The 19,915-nt window shown below is 41.5% G+C and overlaps 1 protein-coding gene across 7 annotated transcripts; it reads right to left on the bottom strand.

Moving 5' to 3' along the window:
- Window positions 1-254: 254 nt before the first annotated feature.
- Window positions 255-15,128, bottom strand: LOC147459401 (tryptophan synthase alpha chain-like). 7 transcript variants are annotated; one of them, XM_086510668.1, is made up of 10 exons: window positions 14,942-15,128; window positions 14,490-14,636; window positions 14,237-14,302; window positions 14,026-14,134; window positions 13,876-13,952; window positions 13,720-13,797; window positions 13,492-13,569; window positions 4,660-4,796; window positions 715-774; window positions 255-643 (listed from the first exon to the last, which is right to left on the bottom strand). In XM_086510668.1, exons 1-10 carry the CDS (start codon window positions 15,104-15,106, stop codon window positions 598-600), a joined length of 963 nt encoding a protein of 320 aa, XP_086366794.1. In that variant the 5' UTR covers window positions 15,107-15,128; the 3' UTR covers window positions 255-597. The 7 variants fall into 7 exon arrangements, with proteins under 7 accessions (XP_086366794.1, XP_086366793.1, XP_086366796.1 ...); XM_086510667.1 differs by having other exon boundaries at window positions 255-605; XM_086510670.1 differs by lacking the exon at window positions 4,660-4,796 and having other exon boundaries at window positions 13,522-13,569; window positions 14,942-15,127.
- Window positions 15,129-19,915: the final 4,787 nt, after the last annotated feature.

Genomic DNA, 19,915 nt, shown 5'->3' with positions numbered 1-19,915 from the left:
CTAAACAAGACTAAAGTCGTTCTAGGATTCCCAATGAACAAGTGAGGCATGGTGATTAAGGGGGGTTCAAACTGCGCATGGCAAAGGATTTTGAAGGATATAGTGTAATACTATTTTGCAGACTTACCCTGAAAAGTAGAGAACTTGCAAAAGGATTATCTTCTTCATTGTGTCCATGACTTTTTCCTTGTGACTAACAAAGCAATCTATGATGAAGAACCTTTGAGCCCCTACCGGTACCACCGATCAATGTATATGGCAATGGGCTCAACCCCTTCATAGTCATGGAAAAATGTTTCCAATTTATCAATGTCAAAAGGCATAGCTGCAAACACTGAGCGTTCTTTAACACACAAATTTATGTGAACGGAGGCACCCTCTAGCTTATCTGAACTCTTATCAGGAGTTCAGACTCCTACCCATCCAAGAACTGCAATATTGTATCCAACCCCATGGAACATGATATTGCAATAGACAGGTTTCATTATCACGCCTTTCTCTCTCTATGTCATGACAACGCCTTTCGTAAGTTTCGCAAGAGGTTCCTTATTGCAGCGATTCCCTCGTCTGGTGAGGCAGCATCTCCAAGAAGCTTCACTATAGCACTACCAACAACGACCCCATCAGCCCCCCACTGAGCAATCTGTAAGGAAATTTACCAAGAATGAAGACCTGTTGGCAAACATCGTTGTTCAAAAACCAAATGCTGCAGACCTGAATTGCATGTTCCGGTTTTGAGATTCCAAAGCCCACAGCGACTGGTTTGTCTGTAATCTGTATAAATCCCAAATATACACGAGTTTGTTTAAACTTCGGTAAGATAAGCACAGTCAAATTTAAGAGTGTCGCAATTAAAGACGCATCAGAACATATTAGACTTTGACCTAGGTTCTCAGGTAAACAAAATAGGGTGAGGCCAGCTCGGTTGATAAGTGTGCATGGGAAGCAATTGCATCAATAATCTAGCCTAAGAGACAAGAGGATAGCTTTGTTGGTTGTGTGTGTGGGTGGATGTGTTTGGAGCCGGGGGGGGGGGGGATTGTTCTCTTATATTTTAGCAGAATGCAACATAACAAATATGAATGAACTCTTTCATCAACCCTACTACCAAAGTTTATGAAACAAGGTACATCATTCATGCAATCGACAATGTTCAAGAACTGTCTCCATGTTGCGAATCTGGAGATAAAATTGTCTACATAAACCTTGAACTCTGATACCATTGAAATCGACTAGCACTACCTCCTTTCTCTTCCCCCCCCCCCCCCCCCCCCCCCCCCCCCCTCCCCCCTCTCTCTCTCTCTTCTCTCTCTCTCTCTTTCAAGCAACATCTCCATTTATTTATCTCCATATATCTCCATACTTTCTTATGTAACCTCTCTCTCTCTCTCTCTCTCATTATTGTGCATTAAAGGGGGGTGGATATGGAATGAGCATGAGCATTTGACACGTTGCATCCCTTTTTGTAACCTTTCATATTTTATTATGTAATGCAAAAGGTGATGACTCCAGTACTGTGTAGCACTTATATTCTTAAACTTATGGGGAGCATAATGTGCATAGTTGATCTCTCTTTTCCATTCCCCCATTGTCATGTCTCACATCGAAGGGAGTGGAGCCAACCTGAATGATTGAGATTGTGTGTATCATCGACAAGGGAATAGTTTCAAGCATATTAGAGGGAATACAGTTTCTTTAGAGCATGGTTTTGTAGTTGAGAGCAATATGCACATTGAATTTTGTCAAAGCCATAATACATTGGGATGTGTGTGTGTGTGTGTGTGTGTGTGTGTGTGTGTGTGTGTGAGAGAGAGAGAGAGAGAGAGAGAGAGAGAATTCTAGTGTGGGAGGCTGGGGGGGGGGGGGGGGGGGGGGGGGGGAAGAAAGAGAGATTTAAATGGATCAAAATACATCGACCTTTTTTTGTAAACTGTGTAGAGGGTTTGTGTGTGTGTATGGAGAGAGAGAGAGAGAGAGAGAGAGAGAGAGAGAGAGAGATTGAGAGATTTAAACGGATCAAAATACATTGAAACTTTCTTTTTTCAAACAATGTGTAAAGAGGGGTGCGATGTGTGTGTGTGTGTGTGTGTGTGTGTGTGTGTGTGTGAGAGAGAGAGAGAGAGAGAGAGAGAGAGAGAGAGAGAGAGAGAGAGATTTATTTCAAACAGTGTAGAGGATGTGGGTGTATGTGTGTGTGTGTGTATGAGAGAGAGAGAGAGAGAGAGATAGAGACTTATTTCAAACAGTGTAGAGGATGTGGGTGAGTGTGTGTATGAGAGAGAGAGAGAGAGAGAGAGAGAGTATATCAAAATACACTGAAACTTTTTTTTACAAACAATGTGTAGAGGGGGGTACATGTGCATCTGTGCAAAATTTATGTGTGTGTGTGTGTGTGTGTGTGTGTGTGTGTGTGTGTGTGTGTGTGAGAGAGAGAGAGAGAGAGAGAGAGAGAGTGAAGAAGAAGAGAGTTTTAACGCTGTAGGAAAGAGAGATTTAAATGGATCAAAATACATCGACCTTTTTTTGTAAACTGTGTAAAGGGTTTGTGTGTGTGTATGGCGCGTGCGAGAGAGAGAGAGAGAGAGAGAGAGAGAGAGAGAGAGAGAGAGAGAGAGAGATTTAAACGGATCAAAACACATTGAAACTTTCTTTTTTCAAACAATGTGTAAAGAGGGGTGTGATGTGTGTGTGTGTGTGTGTGTGTGTGTGTGTGGAGAGAGAGAGAGAGAGAGAGAGAGAGAGAGAGAGAGAGATTTATTTCAAACAATGTAGAGGATGTGGGTGTGTGTGTGTGTGTATGAGAGAGAGAGAGTATATCAAAATACACTGAAACTTTTTTTTACAAACAATGTGTAGAGGGGGGTGCATGTGCATCTGTGCAAAATTTGTGTGTGTGTGTGTGTGAGTGAGAGAAAGTGAGTGACAGAGAGAGAGAGAGAGAGAGAGAGAGAGAAGAAGAGAGTTTTAACGCTGTAGGAAACTATCCAAGAAACCTTAAAGATGAGAGAGTGAGTATGTATGTATGAGAGAGAGAGAGAGGTTTATTTCAAAGAAAAGTATTTTCAAAAGGGGGAGGCATGCTCCCCTTCCCCCCCCCCCCCCCCCCCCCCTTTTTTTTCCCAAATTTTAGCTTAAGGAAAGCAAGAGCAAAGTGTTCTTACTTTCTTTTGAAATAAATCTATCTCTCTCTCTCTCTCACACACACACTCTCTCTCTCTCTCACACACACACACACACACTCTTGAATAACAAGTCTTGAGCTTAACTCTCATTGCATAGATCTTTGAGGTCTTTTGGGATAGTTTCTTACTACGCTAAATTCTTCTTCTTCTCTCTCTCTCTCTCTCTCTCTCTCTCTCACACACACACACACACACACACTCAACATAGAGTAAAATTACAAAATCTCGAGTAGATTCCAAACTTACCTTGAAAAAATAAGTACATTGTCATGTGGTCCTCTCTCCCCCCCCCCCCCCCCCCCTCTCTCTCTCTCTCTCTCTCTCTCTCTCTCTCCCCGACACAGTGTTTGTAAAAAACCAAGTTTTGATGTACTTTCAATCAGTTAAAATTACAAAATATTGGGTAGGTTCCGGACTTGCTTCGTAGAAAATCATCAAAATTTCACAAGTTTTAGTGTAATCACCGACAAATTGTTGAGAGTTTTAAATGCTCTTTTTTTTTGTAAACTATGCGTCTGCGCATTCATTCAACTCTCTCTCTCTTCCCACCACCCAATCTCTTTTGCACTTTGCCCACTGCAAAGTGGATGGAGAGGGAGATCGTAAATTCTCTTTAGAGAGAGATGTACCTTGAATTTTTAGAAGTGTCTATGCCAAAAGTTATTCTCACAAACTACTGACGTGCCAAGCCATTGAAGACCCGAGCCAACTTGCAGATCCCAGCCAAGGCGCCTAAACCTTAGAAACAGTAGAAGAAGCAGAAGTGCCTATTCACTTACAGTTCCTCGTCGAAAGGGGCGAAACTTTTAAAGTTCAACCAACTTATGGATATCGGCGAGGCTCATAATAAATAAAGCAAGGCCCATACACACATAAAGCCATTGAAGACCCGAGACGACTTGCAGATCCCGATCAAGGCGCTGAAACCTTAGAAGCAATAGAAGAAGCAAAAGTGCCTATTCACTTACAGTTCCTCGTCGAAAGGGGCCAAACTATTAAAGTTCAACCAACTTATGGATATCGGCGAGGCTCGTAATAAATAAAGCAAGGCCCATACACACATAAAGACATTGCGTAGCAAAGTGCTAATGTGGCAGGTCCTGTAGAGACATTTCGTAATTCACGCTGACAGGCTGTACGAACGTTGCATTCTGCGTTGACTGCTAATGTGGCAGCTATACATATTTTCGTATTTTTCGCTTTTTGATTTTTAGCGCTAGCTTTGGGCCAACTTTTGGAAGTTGTAGCTTTTCAGAGGCCAAGGACCTCTAAATATCACCTGAAGCCCTCTTCTTTGGCACTCGCAGGAGCGGAAGCAAAGCAAGAGCCTCTGGCTGTTGTACTCAGTTCAAGAAATATAAAGAAATATTGAAAGAGACGCCAAGGTTTGGGGCCAATGCTCTCTTGGGGTGAAACTCCGCCACTCCCCGTCTCGTGTGATGTGCATCTCTTTCAATTCAATTGTTATTTGAAGTACCTAGAGTTGTTCAATCTGTTCTTTTCCATTCGCACGTAGTGCCCTCTTGTTACAATTACCGAGGAATGCGCAGGTTGAATCTGGTGTATTCGGATTGCACAAGAGAGAAGCCACTCCACTCCTTTGTCGCAGATTTCCTAAAATGAATAAAGTCACTATTTCTCTTTGACTAATGGGCTACTATTATTTTAATTTGTGCAATGAATTTATGAACAAATATGCACTTAATTGGAAATTTCCTTAATTAAACTGAAAATATGTGCTCTTTCATGTGTGTTTTGTTAGAGACATGTAAAGAAAGATGAAATGACTGTAGCATTTTGTTTGATAATGATTTGAACTTAGTGAATCTAATATTTGTTAGAGATCAACGAGATCAGGATGTGATGGCTAAGTGAATGAGAACTGAATGTGAACCAAATGAGATTATAGTGCATCAAGATGTCTATCTGGATGAGATGACTAGATGCTATTGTAAGTGCATCAAGAGTTCCAGAAGGATGAGATTGTTGCACGGTGATCTAGGTGCATCAAGAGTTCTGGACGGATTGAAATGGTTAGATTAAATGATTGAAACACACTGTTCAGTGGGAACTAAGTGTGTGATTTTGTGAATTGTATGCTATGTGGATTAATAGTAATAAGATTCGGTAGATCAAGACATCTGTGGAAAGATCGACGCGGTCTCGATGTGATTGTTAAATGGTTACAATGATCATGATTTGTATTTGAGACCCTCGATAGAAATATGATTAATCAATGATTGATGGCTTTGTAGAAGTGTTGGATTAGTGGAGTCTAGTGCATGAGTGCATAGAGTCAGTGTCTATTGAAGAAAGTTTATGTCTTTTGGCTGTTTGCAAGCGTAATCAAGGGCGATTATAATTTTTTCAAGAGGTCAAAATGTCATAAAGTGATGAATAGCATACCCAACTAAAAAGGAATGGTCGAGGGGACAAGAGAAACTAAACCCAGAAGATGGCCGATGGGGTTAAAACCCTAAACCCTTACAACTTAAAGAGAGGCTTAAAACCCTAGAAGTCAAAAGCTTGAACTCTGATTGCTACTTCCATAGATTACGCTAACATGTTGAAGTTGCACGTTGTACATAATTCCGTGTTTTGCATTGCTGTGATGATGTGGCAGGCTGTGCGAATTTTTGCATTTCACGCTACTGACTGTTGGCAGCTTTTTTGCTAGAGCTTTTGGGCAGAAAATCCTTTTGGGGGTTGTGCTTTTAGACGGAATGCTTTTGGGTATCCCTTGTACTGTTTATAGGTGCCCCTCAAGGTCACTCTCTGAGAGCATCTGGACACAGAGTCTCGGAGAGGGTGGGACCCTCGGGACCCCGCTTTTTAGCTCGTTTATGCGTGAGTATGATTTTTGTCATGTCATGTGTGCAAGATGGATCCGACGAGAGATAGAACATCAATATCACAACCTCTAAGGGGGCACATGCAAGCCAATGATAGGAGTTCATGGTAAGTTTTAGCTTTATATCATTATACTTTGCAATCAACTCTAGGGTGTGGAGGTTGGTTTTGGCATAGTAACATCGGTGTATTAGTGTGTCTTCAATTTTTTTCTTCTCCTCTCCATGCTTTGAGGGTGAGTATATTTCACTATCTTACGAATAATGGGAGAGGAGTATTTTCTTTCATGTGGTTAGGAAGTATTTCATGATAATGTACCTCTGCTTATTCCCCAATTTTCCAATCATTCAACATCCATGCAAATGTGCACTCAAGTAACCGCATTCCAGAGAGCCATCCGTCCAACACAATACCTGCCCTGAGAATGCTTAACTCTCATTAGGTAGTATTGGCAGCTTCCATAAGCGGTAGCACTCTGCATACTTAGCCGATTGTGGAGGATGGGGCTCCATGGGCCACAGCGCACATGTTGGCCTGAATATACAACCAGCACAAGGGCAGCGTGATAGAGGGTAGGTCGGCAACATGCTTTGTTGGTACTCGAAGAGTGGCAACATGCGACTCCAAGGGCAGCTCCACCTACATTCGTTGCCACGTTCACAGCAGGCGGCCACGCACGCGGCATGTTACACGCTTGGACACTCCAAGCGAGAAATCAAGAGCAACACACGAACATAAATTGCAAATGAACTGGGGGGGGGGGGGGGGGGGGGGGGGGAAGAGAGAGAGAGAGAGAAGAGGAGAGAGAGAGAGAGAGAGATGGCGGAGTTCCGTCCCCAGATGCACTCGCTTCAATGACTCGTGCACCTTCCGTTATTTCTTTATTATTGCTTCGCAAAGGTACGACTCCGTGCCATCACTTTCTGAACATACCTCCTCTTGAAAGAATTGTAATCACCATTGAATACTCATGGCTCGGGCTTCTTGGGAGGAGTACACAAAAGGAAATAATGATTGCAAAGTTGTGTTTTACTCGTGGCTCGCGCTTTCCCCATAGGAGTACTGAAGAGCAAAATTGATGATAATGTCTAAATATCTCATGGCCCGAACCTTGTTGGTTATTTGCGGGAGAAGTATTCAATGATTGCAAAAGTGGTACTTTACTCATGGCCAGAACCTTGTTGGTTATCTCGGGTAGGAGTATTGAAAAGGAATTGGAAACAATCTGAGAAGTATTTACTCTTGGAACCTCCAAGTGACGCAGGCTACGGTTTGGGAACGTTTGGTTGTAAAAGGCCTCTATATCTCATCGGTCGGACCTTGTTAGGTTATTTGGGGGAGGAGTGATGAGGGATTCATTGAAGAGCTCATGGCCCGGACCTCGATGGTTATTTGGAGGGGGAGTGTTCATCGGCAACTTTATGTATACTATTTGTCTTGTAACACGCATATGTTAGCATCTGTGTTGCATCGTGATGTGCCATCCTACCTGAGTGAGAATGCATGGGTATGTAACTTTAGTGCATTGAGACACGCCTTAGAGATCAACGTAGTTTGGATGTGATGGCTAATTTTGATGTGAGTGAGTGTGTGTGTGTGTGTGTGTGTGTGTGTGTGTGTGTGTGTGAGAGAGAGAGAGAGAGAGAGAGAGAGAGAGATACCTTCATCTTGCTAAAACACTAGTCCCATTACAGAATGGCTGCCGAGAGCACCTATGGGTTGCAAGAGGAGGGGTAATCATAAGAGGGGGAAAACGAGAGAGAGAGAGAGAGAGAGAGAGAGAGAGAGAGAGAGAGACCTTCATCTTGCTGAAACACTAGTACTATGGGAGCGAATCCTCATGAAACGCTAGATGAAGGGAGGGTGCCCATGGGTTCCTTTTATGGTGAAATTGGTAGCCTCAAGTTTTGCACGGCCAATGGCTGCCCTAAAATGTACATGAGTTTCTGGCAATGGAATGGCCAAAAATGTATTATGACTTTATCACTTAATACTGAAGGCAATTGATATGGAGACAAGTTGGAGAGAAAAAGAAGATCGATACAGTACTGAGGATCACAAGATGGGTTGGTCCCACCCTTAAAGAGTATCTTAATTACTTGGGAGAAGTCACCATACAAGCACTTGAACCAGGCATATTCCCACATCCGTTCTAGACCTCAAACTCGATGGAACTTAGAAGCCTCTACTTCCTATTCTTAGGGCAAAACTCTGATCTCAAGAACCTCTGTTTGTGACAAGTTAGTGATGTGGCACAACATCTTTTGAGGGTGGAGGGGTTTAGAGAACCTAAGAGCCCCCAACTTTGGACACACCAAACGTGGGGTCCAAAATGCCCACAGGAACCAGTCCGAAAATTATAACAGTGTTGATGTGGCATCCAACTCGCAAAACGCGGAGATTTTGATGTCGTGGCACTTATTGTACGAACAGCCCTAAAAACGCGCCAGCAACCAGCTTCTGGGATGAAGAGGTTTTGGAGACCAGTTGCTTTTGGCAGAGTGCTGCTTTTAGGTCTTCCATGTAACCTTTACAAGCATGCCCTCGGGCCACTCTTACACACAGAAGCTGTCACAAACTGCTGACATGTCAAGCCATTGAAGACTCGGTGGGTTGGCGTTTCCTACACCCAACCCTAGCTAGCTTGCAGATCCTGACCAAGGGGTTTTAACCCTAGAAGTAGTAGAAGAAGTAGAAGTTCTCACCAACTTACAGATCCTTGCTCAGTGGAGAAAAGTCTTAAAAGAAGTTTTGACCAACTTATGGGACCCTGTCCAATGGGGCCTAAGTGCCTAGGTGCAATAATCAAATAAAGCAGGACCTACACACTCACGATTCAAATTGCACATTCAATTGATGTCGTGGCAGGGTTGTACGCACATTCCCTATTTTGCGCTGATAGGTGTATGATGTGGCAGTTGTACGGAGGCCCGCATTTTGCGTTGCAAGCTGCTAACGTGGCATCTGTACGGACTTTGGTTGCAGCATTTGGACCAGATGCTTTTGGGGTTAATGCTTTTCATGTACTACTTTCCAAGGCCAAGGTCTGCCATCTGCGGCACGTTTCCGCGAGGAAGTGCAGAGACGGAGTATCGACATTGTACTGACTGGAAGCAATGTAAAGAAATACTGAATTAAGGTACACCAGGAATTTGGGGCCAGTGCTCTCTTGGGGTAGAACTCTACCACTCCCCATCTTGTGTGTCGTGCATCTCTTTAAGTTCAATTGTTATTTGAAGTGCTTAAAGTTGTTCAATTTGTCCTTTCCATTGGTACGTGGTGCCCTCCTGTTACAGTGGTATCAGAACTGCTTTTCTCAAAGCATACCGGTCCTACCAAAGAGCAGACAAAGCAAGATGGCGCTTCTAGATTTTACAAGAAATTTTCTCGCTTTTCGGGGGAGGAAGATCCAAGGAAAGCTTTACAGTTTTTGCAACAGTTTGATACCATCTATGCCATGGGGAATTACTCAAAAGAATCAAAGACCTTTTGTGCCACCGCTTTTCTCACAGGCAGTGCCAGGCAATGGTGGATGTCTATAGCTACCAAGCCGCACACTCCAAGGACTTGGCAAGCTTTCAAGAAAATTTTTTGCCCAAAGTTACATGCCATCTGACATCTTCCTTTGGAGTGCAGTCTCTGGAAAAGTGGGGTATCCTGAAATGCTCGCCACAAAAACCCTAGCAGATTATAATTTGACATTTCTCCACATCGCTCCTCAAATGTCTTTGACATTGCTCAACATCTCTCCTCAAATGTCTCTTCTCGACTGGATAACCTTGGAGGTCCAATGTGATGGCTATGTCTTGGGACTACCATCACCACTACAGAAACACTATCTGACCGAACCAGTTTCGACAATTCAAGAGCTTATGGACCATGCTGCGATCGGCTACAAACTTTTGGAAGAAACCTAAACCTGATTTTTGGTGCAGGTCTCGGGATGGAAAGCCAGTCGTCTTTTTTAGCTCAACTAACACCAAAAATGCTATTTCAGTTTGATTTAGCAGTTCTCTTGATTTTGTTCGAGAAATTGTTTGGAGATCCTATTTGGAATTTGTTTGAAAAGAATTGTATCTATTTTAAACCTGTCTTGGTGCCGATTTGAATTGTTTGAGTTTGGTTTTATATATTGATTTCAACGATTGGTGATTTACTCTTGAGTGGAATGGTGAGAAATATTCTTTGATAATATCTAAACCTCGGAACGATGCAGACCGGATGTTTGGGGAGTGTTCAACCACTGAATACTCCAAATTGGGTGAGATTACCTGGGTATGTAATTAATAGTGCATCGAATTGATTGTCCCTCAGAACTTTTAACTAACTTGAGTTGTTTTGCAGATATAGAATAATCATGGACAATTACTCTTCTTTCAAGAAAGGGGGATGTCACAAACTGCGGACGTGTCAAGCCACTGAAGACTTGGGGGGGTTGGGTTTTCCCAGACTCAACCCTAGCCGACTTGCAGAACTCGGCCGAGGGGCCTAAAACCTAGAAGCAATAGAAGTTCTCACCAACTTATAGGTCCTTGCTGAGTAGAGAAAAGTCTTAAAAGAAGTTTTGACCAACTTATGGGACCCCATCCGATGGGGCCCAAGTGCTTAGGGGCAATAATCAAATAAAACAAGGCCTACACACACTCACAAGTCAATTTGCACATTCAGTTGATGGCATGGCAAGGTTCTATGGACGTTCCGTATTTTGCGTTGACAGGTTGATGATGTGGTAGTTGTACGAACGCCCGCGTTTTACGTTGTAGGCTGGTGACATGGCATCTATGCCGAAGTTCGCAAATCATGCTAATGACTTTTGGCTGCAGCTTTTGGATCAGATGCCTTTGAAGGATGGGGTCAAGTAGTAAAGTTCGACACTTTTTCAAGCTTCAGAGATTCCCATCAAGCACTCTCTTACACACAATAGTTTAACACCACTTTCTTTGGGGTTAACTTTTCTAAAGCCCCAAAAGTAAGCAAGGCGAACCTTTTTTGAAGGGCAATGCTCAGGCATGGTGATTGACCATGCTTCTAAACAAGAAAGCTCCAAAGGCTTGGATAAAGTTTAAGAAAACTTTCACTTTGGCATGATTATCACGACATGGACACATTTGAGGATGACGAAAGACGATACTTGGGCGACATATTGTCATGGTTTTGAAATACCGTTTTGCCAGTGGATTCTTTTCGGAAGATGATGGATTCTTTTTAGTAGATGGAGCAATTTTGTTGCAGCTTACCTAAAGAGATCCAACGGTACTATTTGAAGCGAAAGTCCAGGAACGTTCAGAAGCTCATGGCACATGCAAAGGACTAATTTTCCCATGCGTTCAAGTTCATTGACTTATCCAACGAACAAGCCAATGTCCAAGTCAACGGGAAAAGAGTCTTCCAAGGAGAGGACGAAGGGCAAGAAGTAGAAATCTACAGGGCCCAAATCGATATAAGAGCAGCATGCTGAGTACTTCAAACTTCAAAGAGGGCAAGTGTTATGGCTCCGGTGAATAGGGGCACGTCTTCACGAAGTGTCCAAAGAAATAACCAAAGGAAACAACTGATTTTTCATCGAAGAGTTCCGAGATTCAAAATAATGCGCCGGTGGACAAGGAGCAAGAGCAACAACCATCAAGTCCCAAGGCACAAGAAAAAGAACACAAGGGTGAGCTACGTCCACCGATAATTTGTTCAAGGGAAAACACTTTCTAGCTCTTGATGCAAAGTGGATGGAGGAAGACTTCACAGATTCTCCTCAATTTTGAGCTGTATCTTTAGGCTTTTGGATTTTCGCAGTGACTATTCCTGAAGTACACGTTGAATCAGCGTATAGTGCGTGCTGCACAAGAGGAGCCACTCCACTCCTTTGTCACAAGTTGCCTAAATTGAATAAAGTCGCTAATTTCTCTATGAGACTTCAGGAGTGTTGATGGGCTGATAGTACTATGGGGAATGACTTTATGAAAAGATGTACACAGAATTGGAAATTTCCAAGATTGAATTTGTCTACATGTGCTCTTTCATGTGTGTATTATTAGAGTACATATGTCTACAACCTAATATACATGCATGCATACACGTAGGTATGAGTACTACTGAGTTTGTAAAGTAACAACAAATACGTTAAGTACTAATACCAGTACATATATTTACCATACGGTATGAGGAGAATGATAAATACAAGTTTGGAATGCAACCTTGCCTCAATTTCCCCGTCTAGATATTGTGAGGGCTTCTTTGTGGCTACGCCTGGCTTTGTGAGGCTTTTCTAGATTCTAGGCATGTTGGGGGAGGGGGGGGATTGCTAGTTGGGTTGCCGTTGCAAGTCTTTTTTAACGCACATCCTATTTTTTACCATCTTTCCAGTTTACTCCCACTTTTATGGGTCGTGGGGTATTTGGAATGAAGTCCGGCATTTCTTTGAGCCCTCTATTTAGGTGCCCCCATCCTAGCATGCTATGGAGCATAGTGTAGAGCCTTGTACTCTCTTGAGATTGCAGTCTCTCTCTCTCTCTCTCTCTCTCTCTCTCTCTCTCGTATTCTCTCGTTACCATGCCTTCCATTGCACTTTAAGAAAAGGAACAATCACTGACCACCAGCTCTCATGCCGACAAAAAATTTCTTCAGAGGAGTAAATATATGAAAGTCAATATCAAGAGACGTTTTGGTGCATGGCATGGTTTCAATCCATCAAGATGCAGAACAGCAGCCTTCGAAAAGTGGACAAAGCAAGCCCTGAACAGCATAGCCAAGATAAGATCACGCTGTTTTCATTAAAAATTAGTCACAAAAACAGAATGCCCTGGACAGAGAATATGCAACCTGCCTTCCGGGTATTGAATCAGGCAGGATACATGACAAAATCTAGAATCTCCGGCTACTATACCCTTAAGCAACTACCTAAGAGTCGATCCAGTCCCCACGCATAAAATCAGACACAGTTAGCACAAAGAACGAAATAAAGTAGTCCACAAAGAGTTGGTCTAACAGTAAGGCTTTGGCCTCTCAACCTGCAGGTTCTGGGTTCAAACTTCAAATCCCCCGTTGGGTCACCTCTAGAGTGCTTACCTGGTGTTCACGTTGCTAGGGCAAGATTGCCCTTGGACATTCGAGTGCATCCTCCTCCTAGGGTGGGTCACCCGAGGAGGAGATTCCTAGCTGGTTGCTACGAGTTCTCTCCGTCTCCGTCGTAGCACGTGGTGCATCAATTAGATGGCCATGGTGATGCCTAAGCGTGGCTCTTGCCCGATGGTTCAGAGGCCCTTGCCCGACCATGTTTCATGGCTAGTATTTGAAAGGGATAAGCACCTCCCCTTGTGGGACCTTTGGTGCGTCGAAGAAAAAAAAAAGAACGAAAGAACGTACAGCTACAGAATCCTAACCTTCAAAAATATGTTACAGCTCAAAAAGCATTACGACCCAAAAGGCAGCTAGAATACAATATGCTTAAAAGTTCTCCAAAAAGCACCTGCTTAAGATGTTGAAGAAGGAACTCAACCTGGCTGTTGACCTGCATCCTTTCTCCTGTCACACCCGTTAAACTCACCTAAACAGGCAAGCAATAAACAAAGTCAAGCCTTCAAAAAAAAGGGGCTTGGAAGGGTGCAACAAGGTAGATGCTACTTAGAATAGTTATACGTCATGGTAGCTTTGGATCTTTCTCATTAAGATAATAACCAATATAAAAGCATCTCACCAAGTAAACAAAACCTTGCGAAGCTTGAGAAATCTCAAGCATTCGCTCCTTTGTAGTAGTCGGCGTCGTTAGTAACACCTTTAAAAAGGAAGCACAGATCTTGTGAAAGTGTGTCCATATACTATCTTGGAAGCATAAAAGACATCGTCATATTACCAGTTCTAATCCATAAAGTGCAGATAGCCTTCTAAGAGCATCTGTCTCCTCAAGAGGAAGGTCAGGAACGAGCAAACCTAACAGCACAACATCAGAGCATAAATGAATTGAGAACCAAATCAAACCAAATATACAAGGGTGTGGTTGTACCTGTGACACCCACTGCCTTGATAGCTTGTAAAAAGTTTTCAATGCCTCTCTTTAAAATTGGATTATAGTATGTGAATAGCACCATGGGAGCTGCGAGTCGAGGTATTACCTATTTATTGAGAGAGAAATGGACGCGTTTCAGAATAAATCCATTGAGGCTTAGCAAAGCTTGTTTTAAAAAAGAAAAGGAATACACACAAAGACGATCTACCTCTTTTAGCATTTCCAAAACAGCCTCCAAGGTAGTGCCATTTCGAAGAGCTCTCGTTGCAGCTGCCTACAGGACGTGATTTGCATACATTAAGAGCTAGCAAAAGGTTCCTGTCATTTGAATCACGACTGGGCACAAAGGTATTCATGCAAAGATATAACATATATACATCCTGTTGTGTTGCTTGAACATTTTTCATCAATCTCTGACGTGAATGTTTATATATCTACAGATGAAACAAAATGGGCAGTACCTGAATAACTGGGCCATCGGCAAGAGCGTCAGAATAAGGAACTCCCAACTCGATAACATCTGCTCCTGTCTGATCGAGTGCCACAAGAGCTTCAGCAGTGGTGGACAAGCTTGGATCTCCAGCAGTAATGTAAGGTATAAGGGCAACCTAATGTTGATATGCGAAGAAACTGTAATTTGCCTTAGCCATAAGCAGTAAATAAACACAACAAAAATGAACAATAGGAACCGTCAAAGTATGGCAAGTTTAGTGATCAGTGACTACAAGGTATCGCTCTGAATACTGCTTAAAGCCCAAATTCGGAATTGGAAAGCGGCCAAGTATATTCAAGGCTCAAGCAAATAAGGTGTGCTCACAGTGGCACTTGCACGAAATATCTCTCTCTCTCTCTCTCTCTCTCTCTCTCTCTCTCTCTCTCACACACACACACACACACACACATAATGTCGTACGTTTCCAGCAGACTTGAGATCGGAGAAGGTGCTAGCGATGGTCTTGCGAGCTGTTGAAGCGACAGCCAAAATGGACAAGACACGAGGATAGCGCGTCCGTCTGAAGGAGAAGGGGGTGACGCTTACGTACCGCTGCTGAAGAAGGCCCAGCTTCTGCGCAGCCATTAAGCTTTCGTAGCTCTACGCTATAAGATTCCTGCATTTATACAGGTGACTTGCTGGTTACTTTTTAGGCTTTTTGGTCTCAGTGCTAGTGCTGAACAAAAACTTTTTTCCAAAAACACCAGAGGTAAATTGAGAAGGTTTTTACACTAAATTTCATGACCATACAATTCAGAGTTGAGAGTTGTGAGTGTTTCTTACTTTTCCCTCATAGAGTGTGTTATTAGCTTTGAAATGAAGTAAAGAATTCTACAACCACATACATATGATAGGAGTGCTTTATTTTTTCCCAAAACCTTGAATGGACATTTTTATGTCCTGTTAGGTTACTCTTATGACCAAAAAATGACATGTAATTATAGGCAGTCTTATTAGAACCTACCCCCAATAACTCTTGTCCCTTGTTAACTTCAGCAAGCCTTTGTGACTCCTCACCTTATTCATTCAAATTGGGACAATGGATCTAATGAGGATATCTAAAGTAATATATGTAAAGAAGAGCACACAAAGGTTTTACAATACCCAATATCTATGGCCACAAACAGTCATACATATAATGAAACATGAAAGTGCGAAGAATTGGCAACAATGACTAAGGTAATGGCCCAATTTCTTAACAATACAAGAAGAGCACATAAAGGCTTTACAATACCTGGTACATGTGTCCACAAAGGGTCGTACATATAATAAAACATGAAAACATGAAGATGTGCAACAATGACTAAAGGTAAGGGCCCCAATTTCTAACAACAAAAGAAGAGCACGTAAAGGCTTTACAATGCCCGGTACTTGCATGGCCACAAAGGGTGTACATGTAATAAAACATGAAAACGTGACAAATTTACAAATAGTGATTAAGATAAGGGTCCCAATTTCTAACAACAAACCAAAAAAGCTTCATATAAAAGCGATGGCACATCAATTAGGGTGTATTCGTTGCAAAGGTTAGCTTAGGGCATGCACTTTCCACAACAGACTAAAGAGATCAGCCTTTTCACTCCTACCCAAAAACTTGTACTTTTGGAGGTGGGTTTTATATATAGGGAAATTACCAAAATATCCATACAGTTCATCTAGAACTAGGGTTCTAGATGAGATTGTAATAGTTCATTAATTGTAGGCACAAATGCCTCTATTTGTGAGCTTATTGGTGAAATTTTTGTCTAAGGCACAAGTAAAGACAGATCTCTATTTACAAAAAGAACAATCGTGCAAAAATTGGGGCAATCCATCCAAAATTGGTACAAGGGTATCTTGGGAAATTTTCCTAAATTGGAAAAGTTTTGTTGTATCTCTCGTGACCCTACAAAATACACAAAATAGCATGCATACCTTGACGATCATGTGGACATACTAACTCTTCTAGAGCAAGAGAGATGGAGAGAGAGCAGCAAGCACACCTCCTAGGCCGGAGTGCTAGGCATGTATGAAAGACAAGCTGAGAGAGTGAGAGGTCAGGAAAGAAACATGAGACTTGGAAAACACTCCCTCCATACTTATTAGTTTAAAGAAGTGGTACAAAAAGAGAGGGATCACATAGATAGAGAGAGAGGAGGGAGTGCTCGTCAATAGTAACATAATCTTATCTATGTGGATCAAGTTTGAGATATTTGATCTTGGTGATAGTCCAACGGTGGGGATTTGCACCATTTGGCAACAATGTAAATAAACACATTTAATCAATATATATTCATTACCACAATATACTCTCATATGAAGAAAGCGATTGTCCTCTATTGCTACATTAATAATCTACAAGTCATAATTTGTCAAAAGTATGAGCCAAAAATGATATCAAGGACATAACATATCAATAAATCTTGAACAACCTTGGATTAATTGGCCACATAATAAATACTAGTATGTGACCCGCACGTTGCTACGGCCAAGGAAACAGTGCCTCTATTCTCATAGGGCTATCTTCTCTTCCAAGTGGAACACTCTCAATACTCTCTTCCTACACGTATAGTCTATCGCATTTATAAAAGTAATGCATGACACGACCTCTTAATAGATGCTGCAAAGCATTCTTTGATACCAAAATTGGAAGTTTCTCATAGACATTATTTTTCATGAGGTGCTAGCCCTTGTTCAACAAACTTAAGAGTGCTCTAATTCTATTGGGGTGTGTGTGTGTGTGTGTGTGTGTGTATATATATATACAGAGAGAGAGAGAGAGAGAGAGAGAGAGAGAGAGAGAGATTCCTTCATTTGGTCTACCTTGATCTAGCAATGCTACCAAGCTTGATTATAGAGATTAGATAAGTTAGCATGGTGTGAAGAGATGAAATCAGAATTCAATGTAATAATAAAACTTTTTTTAATAAATGGGATGAGTTCTAGAATTGGTTTCAATGATAGGAATGCAATTGAATTCAATATCTCTGCTCCACTCTCTTACTTGCTTCTATCCTTGTACATAAGTATGGATGTATCTATACATATATATATATATATATATATATCTATATGTACACATAGTACACACACCCACACACAAGCACACACACACACACACACACTGTGTTACTGTAGTACTCTTGGGTTTTTATATATATTTTCTGGCAATGATAAACACACACACACACACACACACACACACAACTCTTTACCCGGGGCAGCTTAATTACTTGAGATCCTACTTAAAACCACTATCGTATATCATCACCATGGGGCATAGCCATTGTAGTTAACCTATGAACTGTGTAGTGTTACTACCTCTGGCGTGGCCAAGCGTGAATACATTTGGGGGTTCCTCTTCATTACACCTCGAAGGCAGCCTCACCATCCCCGATGTGGATTTCCCCACTCATGGATATCTGCGTGCCAAACATGGCAACCACCTTCATTCCTTCCTCTATTTAAAAGGTGAGGGCACATCTCTGCCCCTCACTTAGCTCTGTATGTGTTCATTATTTTGCATCAAGCGATTGCGTGACTGTTTCTACATGGAGCTCTCAACTCAAATAACACATGTAAGCGGTGTTTTTTTTACTAAATGGCAATATTGGTGCTGCTATGTTATAAGGCATGACACTTAAGTGAAAATTCCGTGGTATTAAGAAATGTTGCAAAAGGGTATATCCTCCACAAATGATTTAAACCCCAATTGGGGGGGTTCTGATATGTTTTTGTGTTGTTTCTGGTGTTGAATCTTATTGGGTACTTTCTGTGATAAATCGGTACTGTTGATTGATGATGCAAACAGTTTCTATGGATGGACCACTTGTTTTGGTTAGGGATTTTTGTACTCTGGGTATTAGTGCATGGATACGTACTCACTAAGTTGATTGCAAACTGCTAGTACTTTTCGGGTATGGCTCTATATCTGGTTAAAACCGTGTCTATTCACTAAATTGGCAAGAATGAAAGGACTTTTTTTCCATTTCCTTTGGCTTTTGGAAAAGGGTTTTTTTGCCGCATTACTGTACTTTGCTGGCAGTTATCGAACCTACCACTGGGTGGGTCATTGAGTATCAAGAAATAGTTGTGGTGTTCTTTGTGATAGATTGGATTTTTTTCACTTTGTTAGTATATCATCCATTTGCCCTGACTGGCCCTAAGAATGGCGTCGCCATGGTTACGTACAAAGATTTTGAGGTGTTTTCTGTGCACTCACTGTGTGATTACACATATAGACGGTGATATCTCTCGTGCAGTTTTGGTTCTTAAAACAAATAAACACGGGTTTTTTATATAAAAAAACCGCTATGCCCTATTGCACACCATGGCAATCCTGGGTCTTGACATAGCTAAAATAAGGGTTTATATTTGGGTTTTTTTCAGTTAGCTCTTCTTTTCAACTTTAGTAACACTCTAAAATATATAGCTCTCTTTTTTAAAGAAAACTTCTATATTAATATAAGTAATTCCTAGTTTTTAACAGTGCTCCTTGTCATTTGGATTACTCTATGAAATACATTGAAAATGATGAATCAAATGGAGGGATAAAGTATAGTCCATTCACAAAGTTAGGTATCTAACCTCTAAACAAATTTTAATACTTTAACCAAAATTGAAGTTTCTTCTTTGAATGGTACTTTCATAAACTGACGCTTTGAATGGTACTTTCATAAGGAAAAAGTAAAAGGGGATGTTTCTGACACTTGGATTGGAAGGGGTCATGGACTTCTAATCAAAGTAATACATTTTTAATGGAGAAAAGAGAAGCATGTATATATTTTTCAGAAAAATACTATGGACTTAGCTTGTAAATTTATAAAAAAGTTTGTAAGATGGACATGGATAACAACTGGGATGATCCATTGATACTTGTAAAACACATCCAAGGCTAATTGAATTGTTGTCTTGTTTGGATAGATGCAGGTATCTTGACTTTGGCAAGCTGTCCTCCACTGGATGGAACACTCACTTATGATTTGGGAAGTTCTTTTCCTATTTGTATATTGAAAGGGGACCTCTTTCCTACAAACCTTGTACTTAAATAATTCTAGTACTGAATTGTTTTTTTACTTATCTATTCTTTGTTCCATTGCCATCTCTCTTTTGAATGTAAAAGTTCAATTATGTCTTATTATCTAAGATTAAACAACTACACACACATCCTATACATAAGGTTTTTCTTTCTAGGGAAACCGGGATGATGGCATAATTGAAAATTATCTTCAGAATTGAATTCTAGGCTGGACCACAATCTGTAATCCCTTGATTGGTTCACTGGTGTTAGGTGGTCCTTCATAGACTCTATTTCTGGTCACTACTCACGGCTACTATAGTCTTCGACTTTGCCGGTTTAAGGTTTGCAGGCCCAAAACTACAGTTATTGTTTCTATTTTTATTTATGTTTATATT

This window comes from Adiantum capillus-veneris, chromosome 4, assembly GCF_014529385.1.
Source record: "Adiantum capillus-veneris isolate H3 chromosome 4, ASM1452938v2, whole genome shotgun sequence".
Taxonomy (NCBI): Eukaryota; Viridiplantae; Streptophyta; class Polypodiopsida; order Polypodiales; family Pteridaceae; genus Adiantum; species Adiantum capillus-veneris.
The sequence above is the reverse complement of the archived record's forward strand: the minus strand, read 5'-3'. Positions and strand labels throughout refer to the sequence as shown.

Bases quoted from the DNA above. Each gene is read 5' to 3' on its own strand.
- LOC147459401 (XM_086510667.1), bottom strand. From the start codon at position 15,106: ATGGCTGCGCAGAAGCTGGGCCTTCTTCAGCAGCGGTACGTAAGCGTC. The intron at 14,303-14,489 runs GTACTGCCCATT...CACGTCCTGTAG, and splicing joins CCGATGGCCCAGTTATTCAG to GCAGCTGCAACGAGAGCTCT. The intron at 13,798-13,875 runs GTAATATGACGA...TCCTTTTTAAAG, and splicing joins CACTTTATGGATTAGAACTG to GTGTTACTAACGACGCCGAC.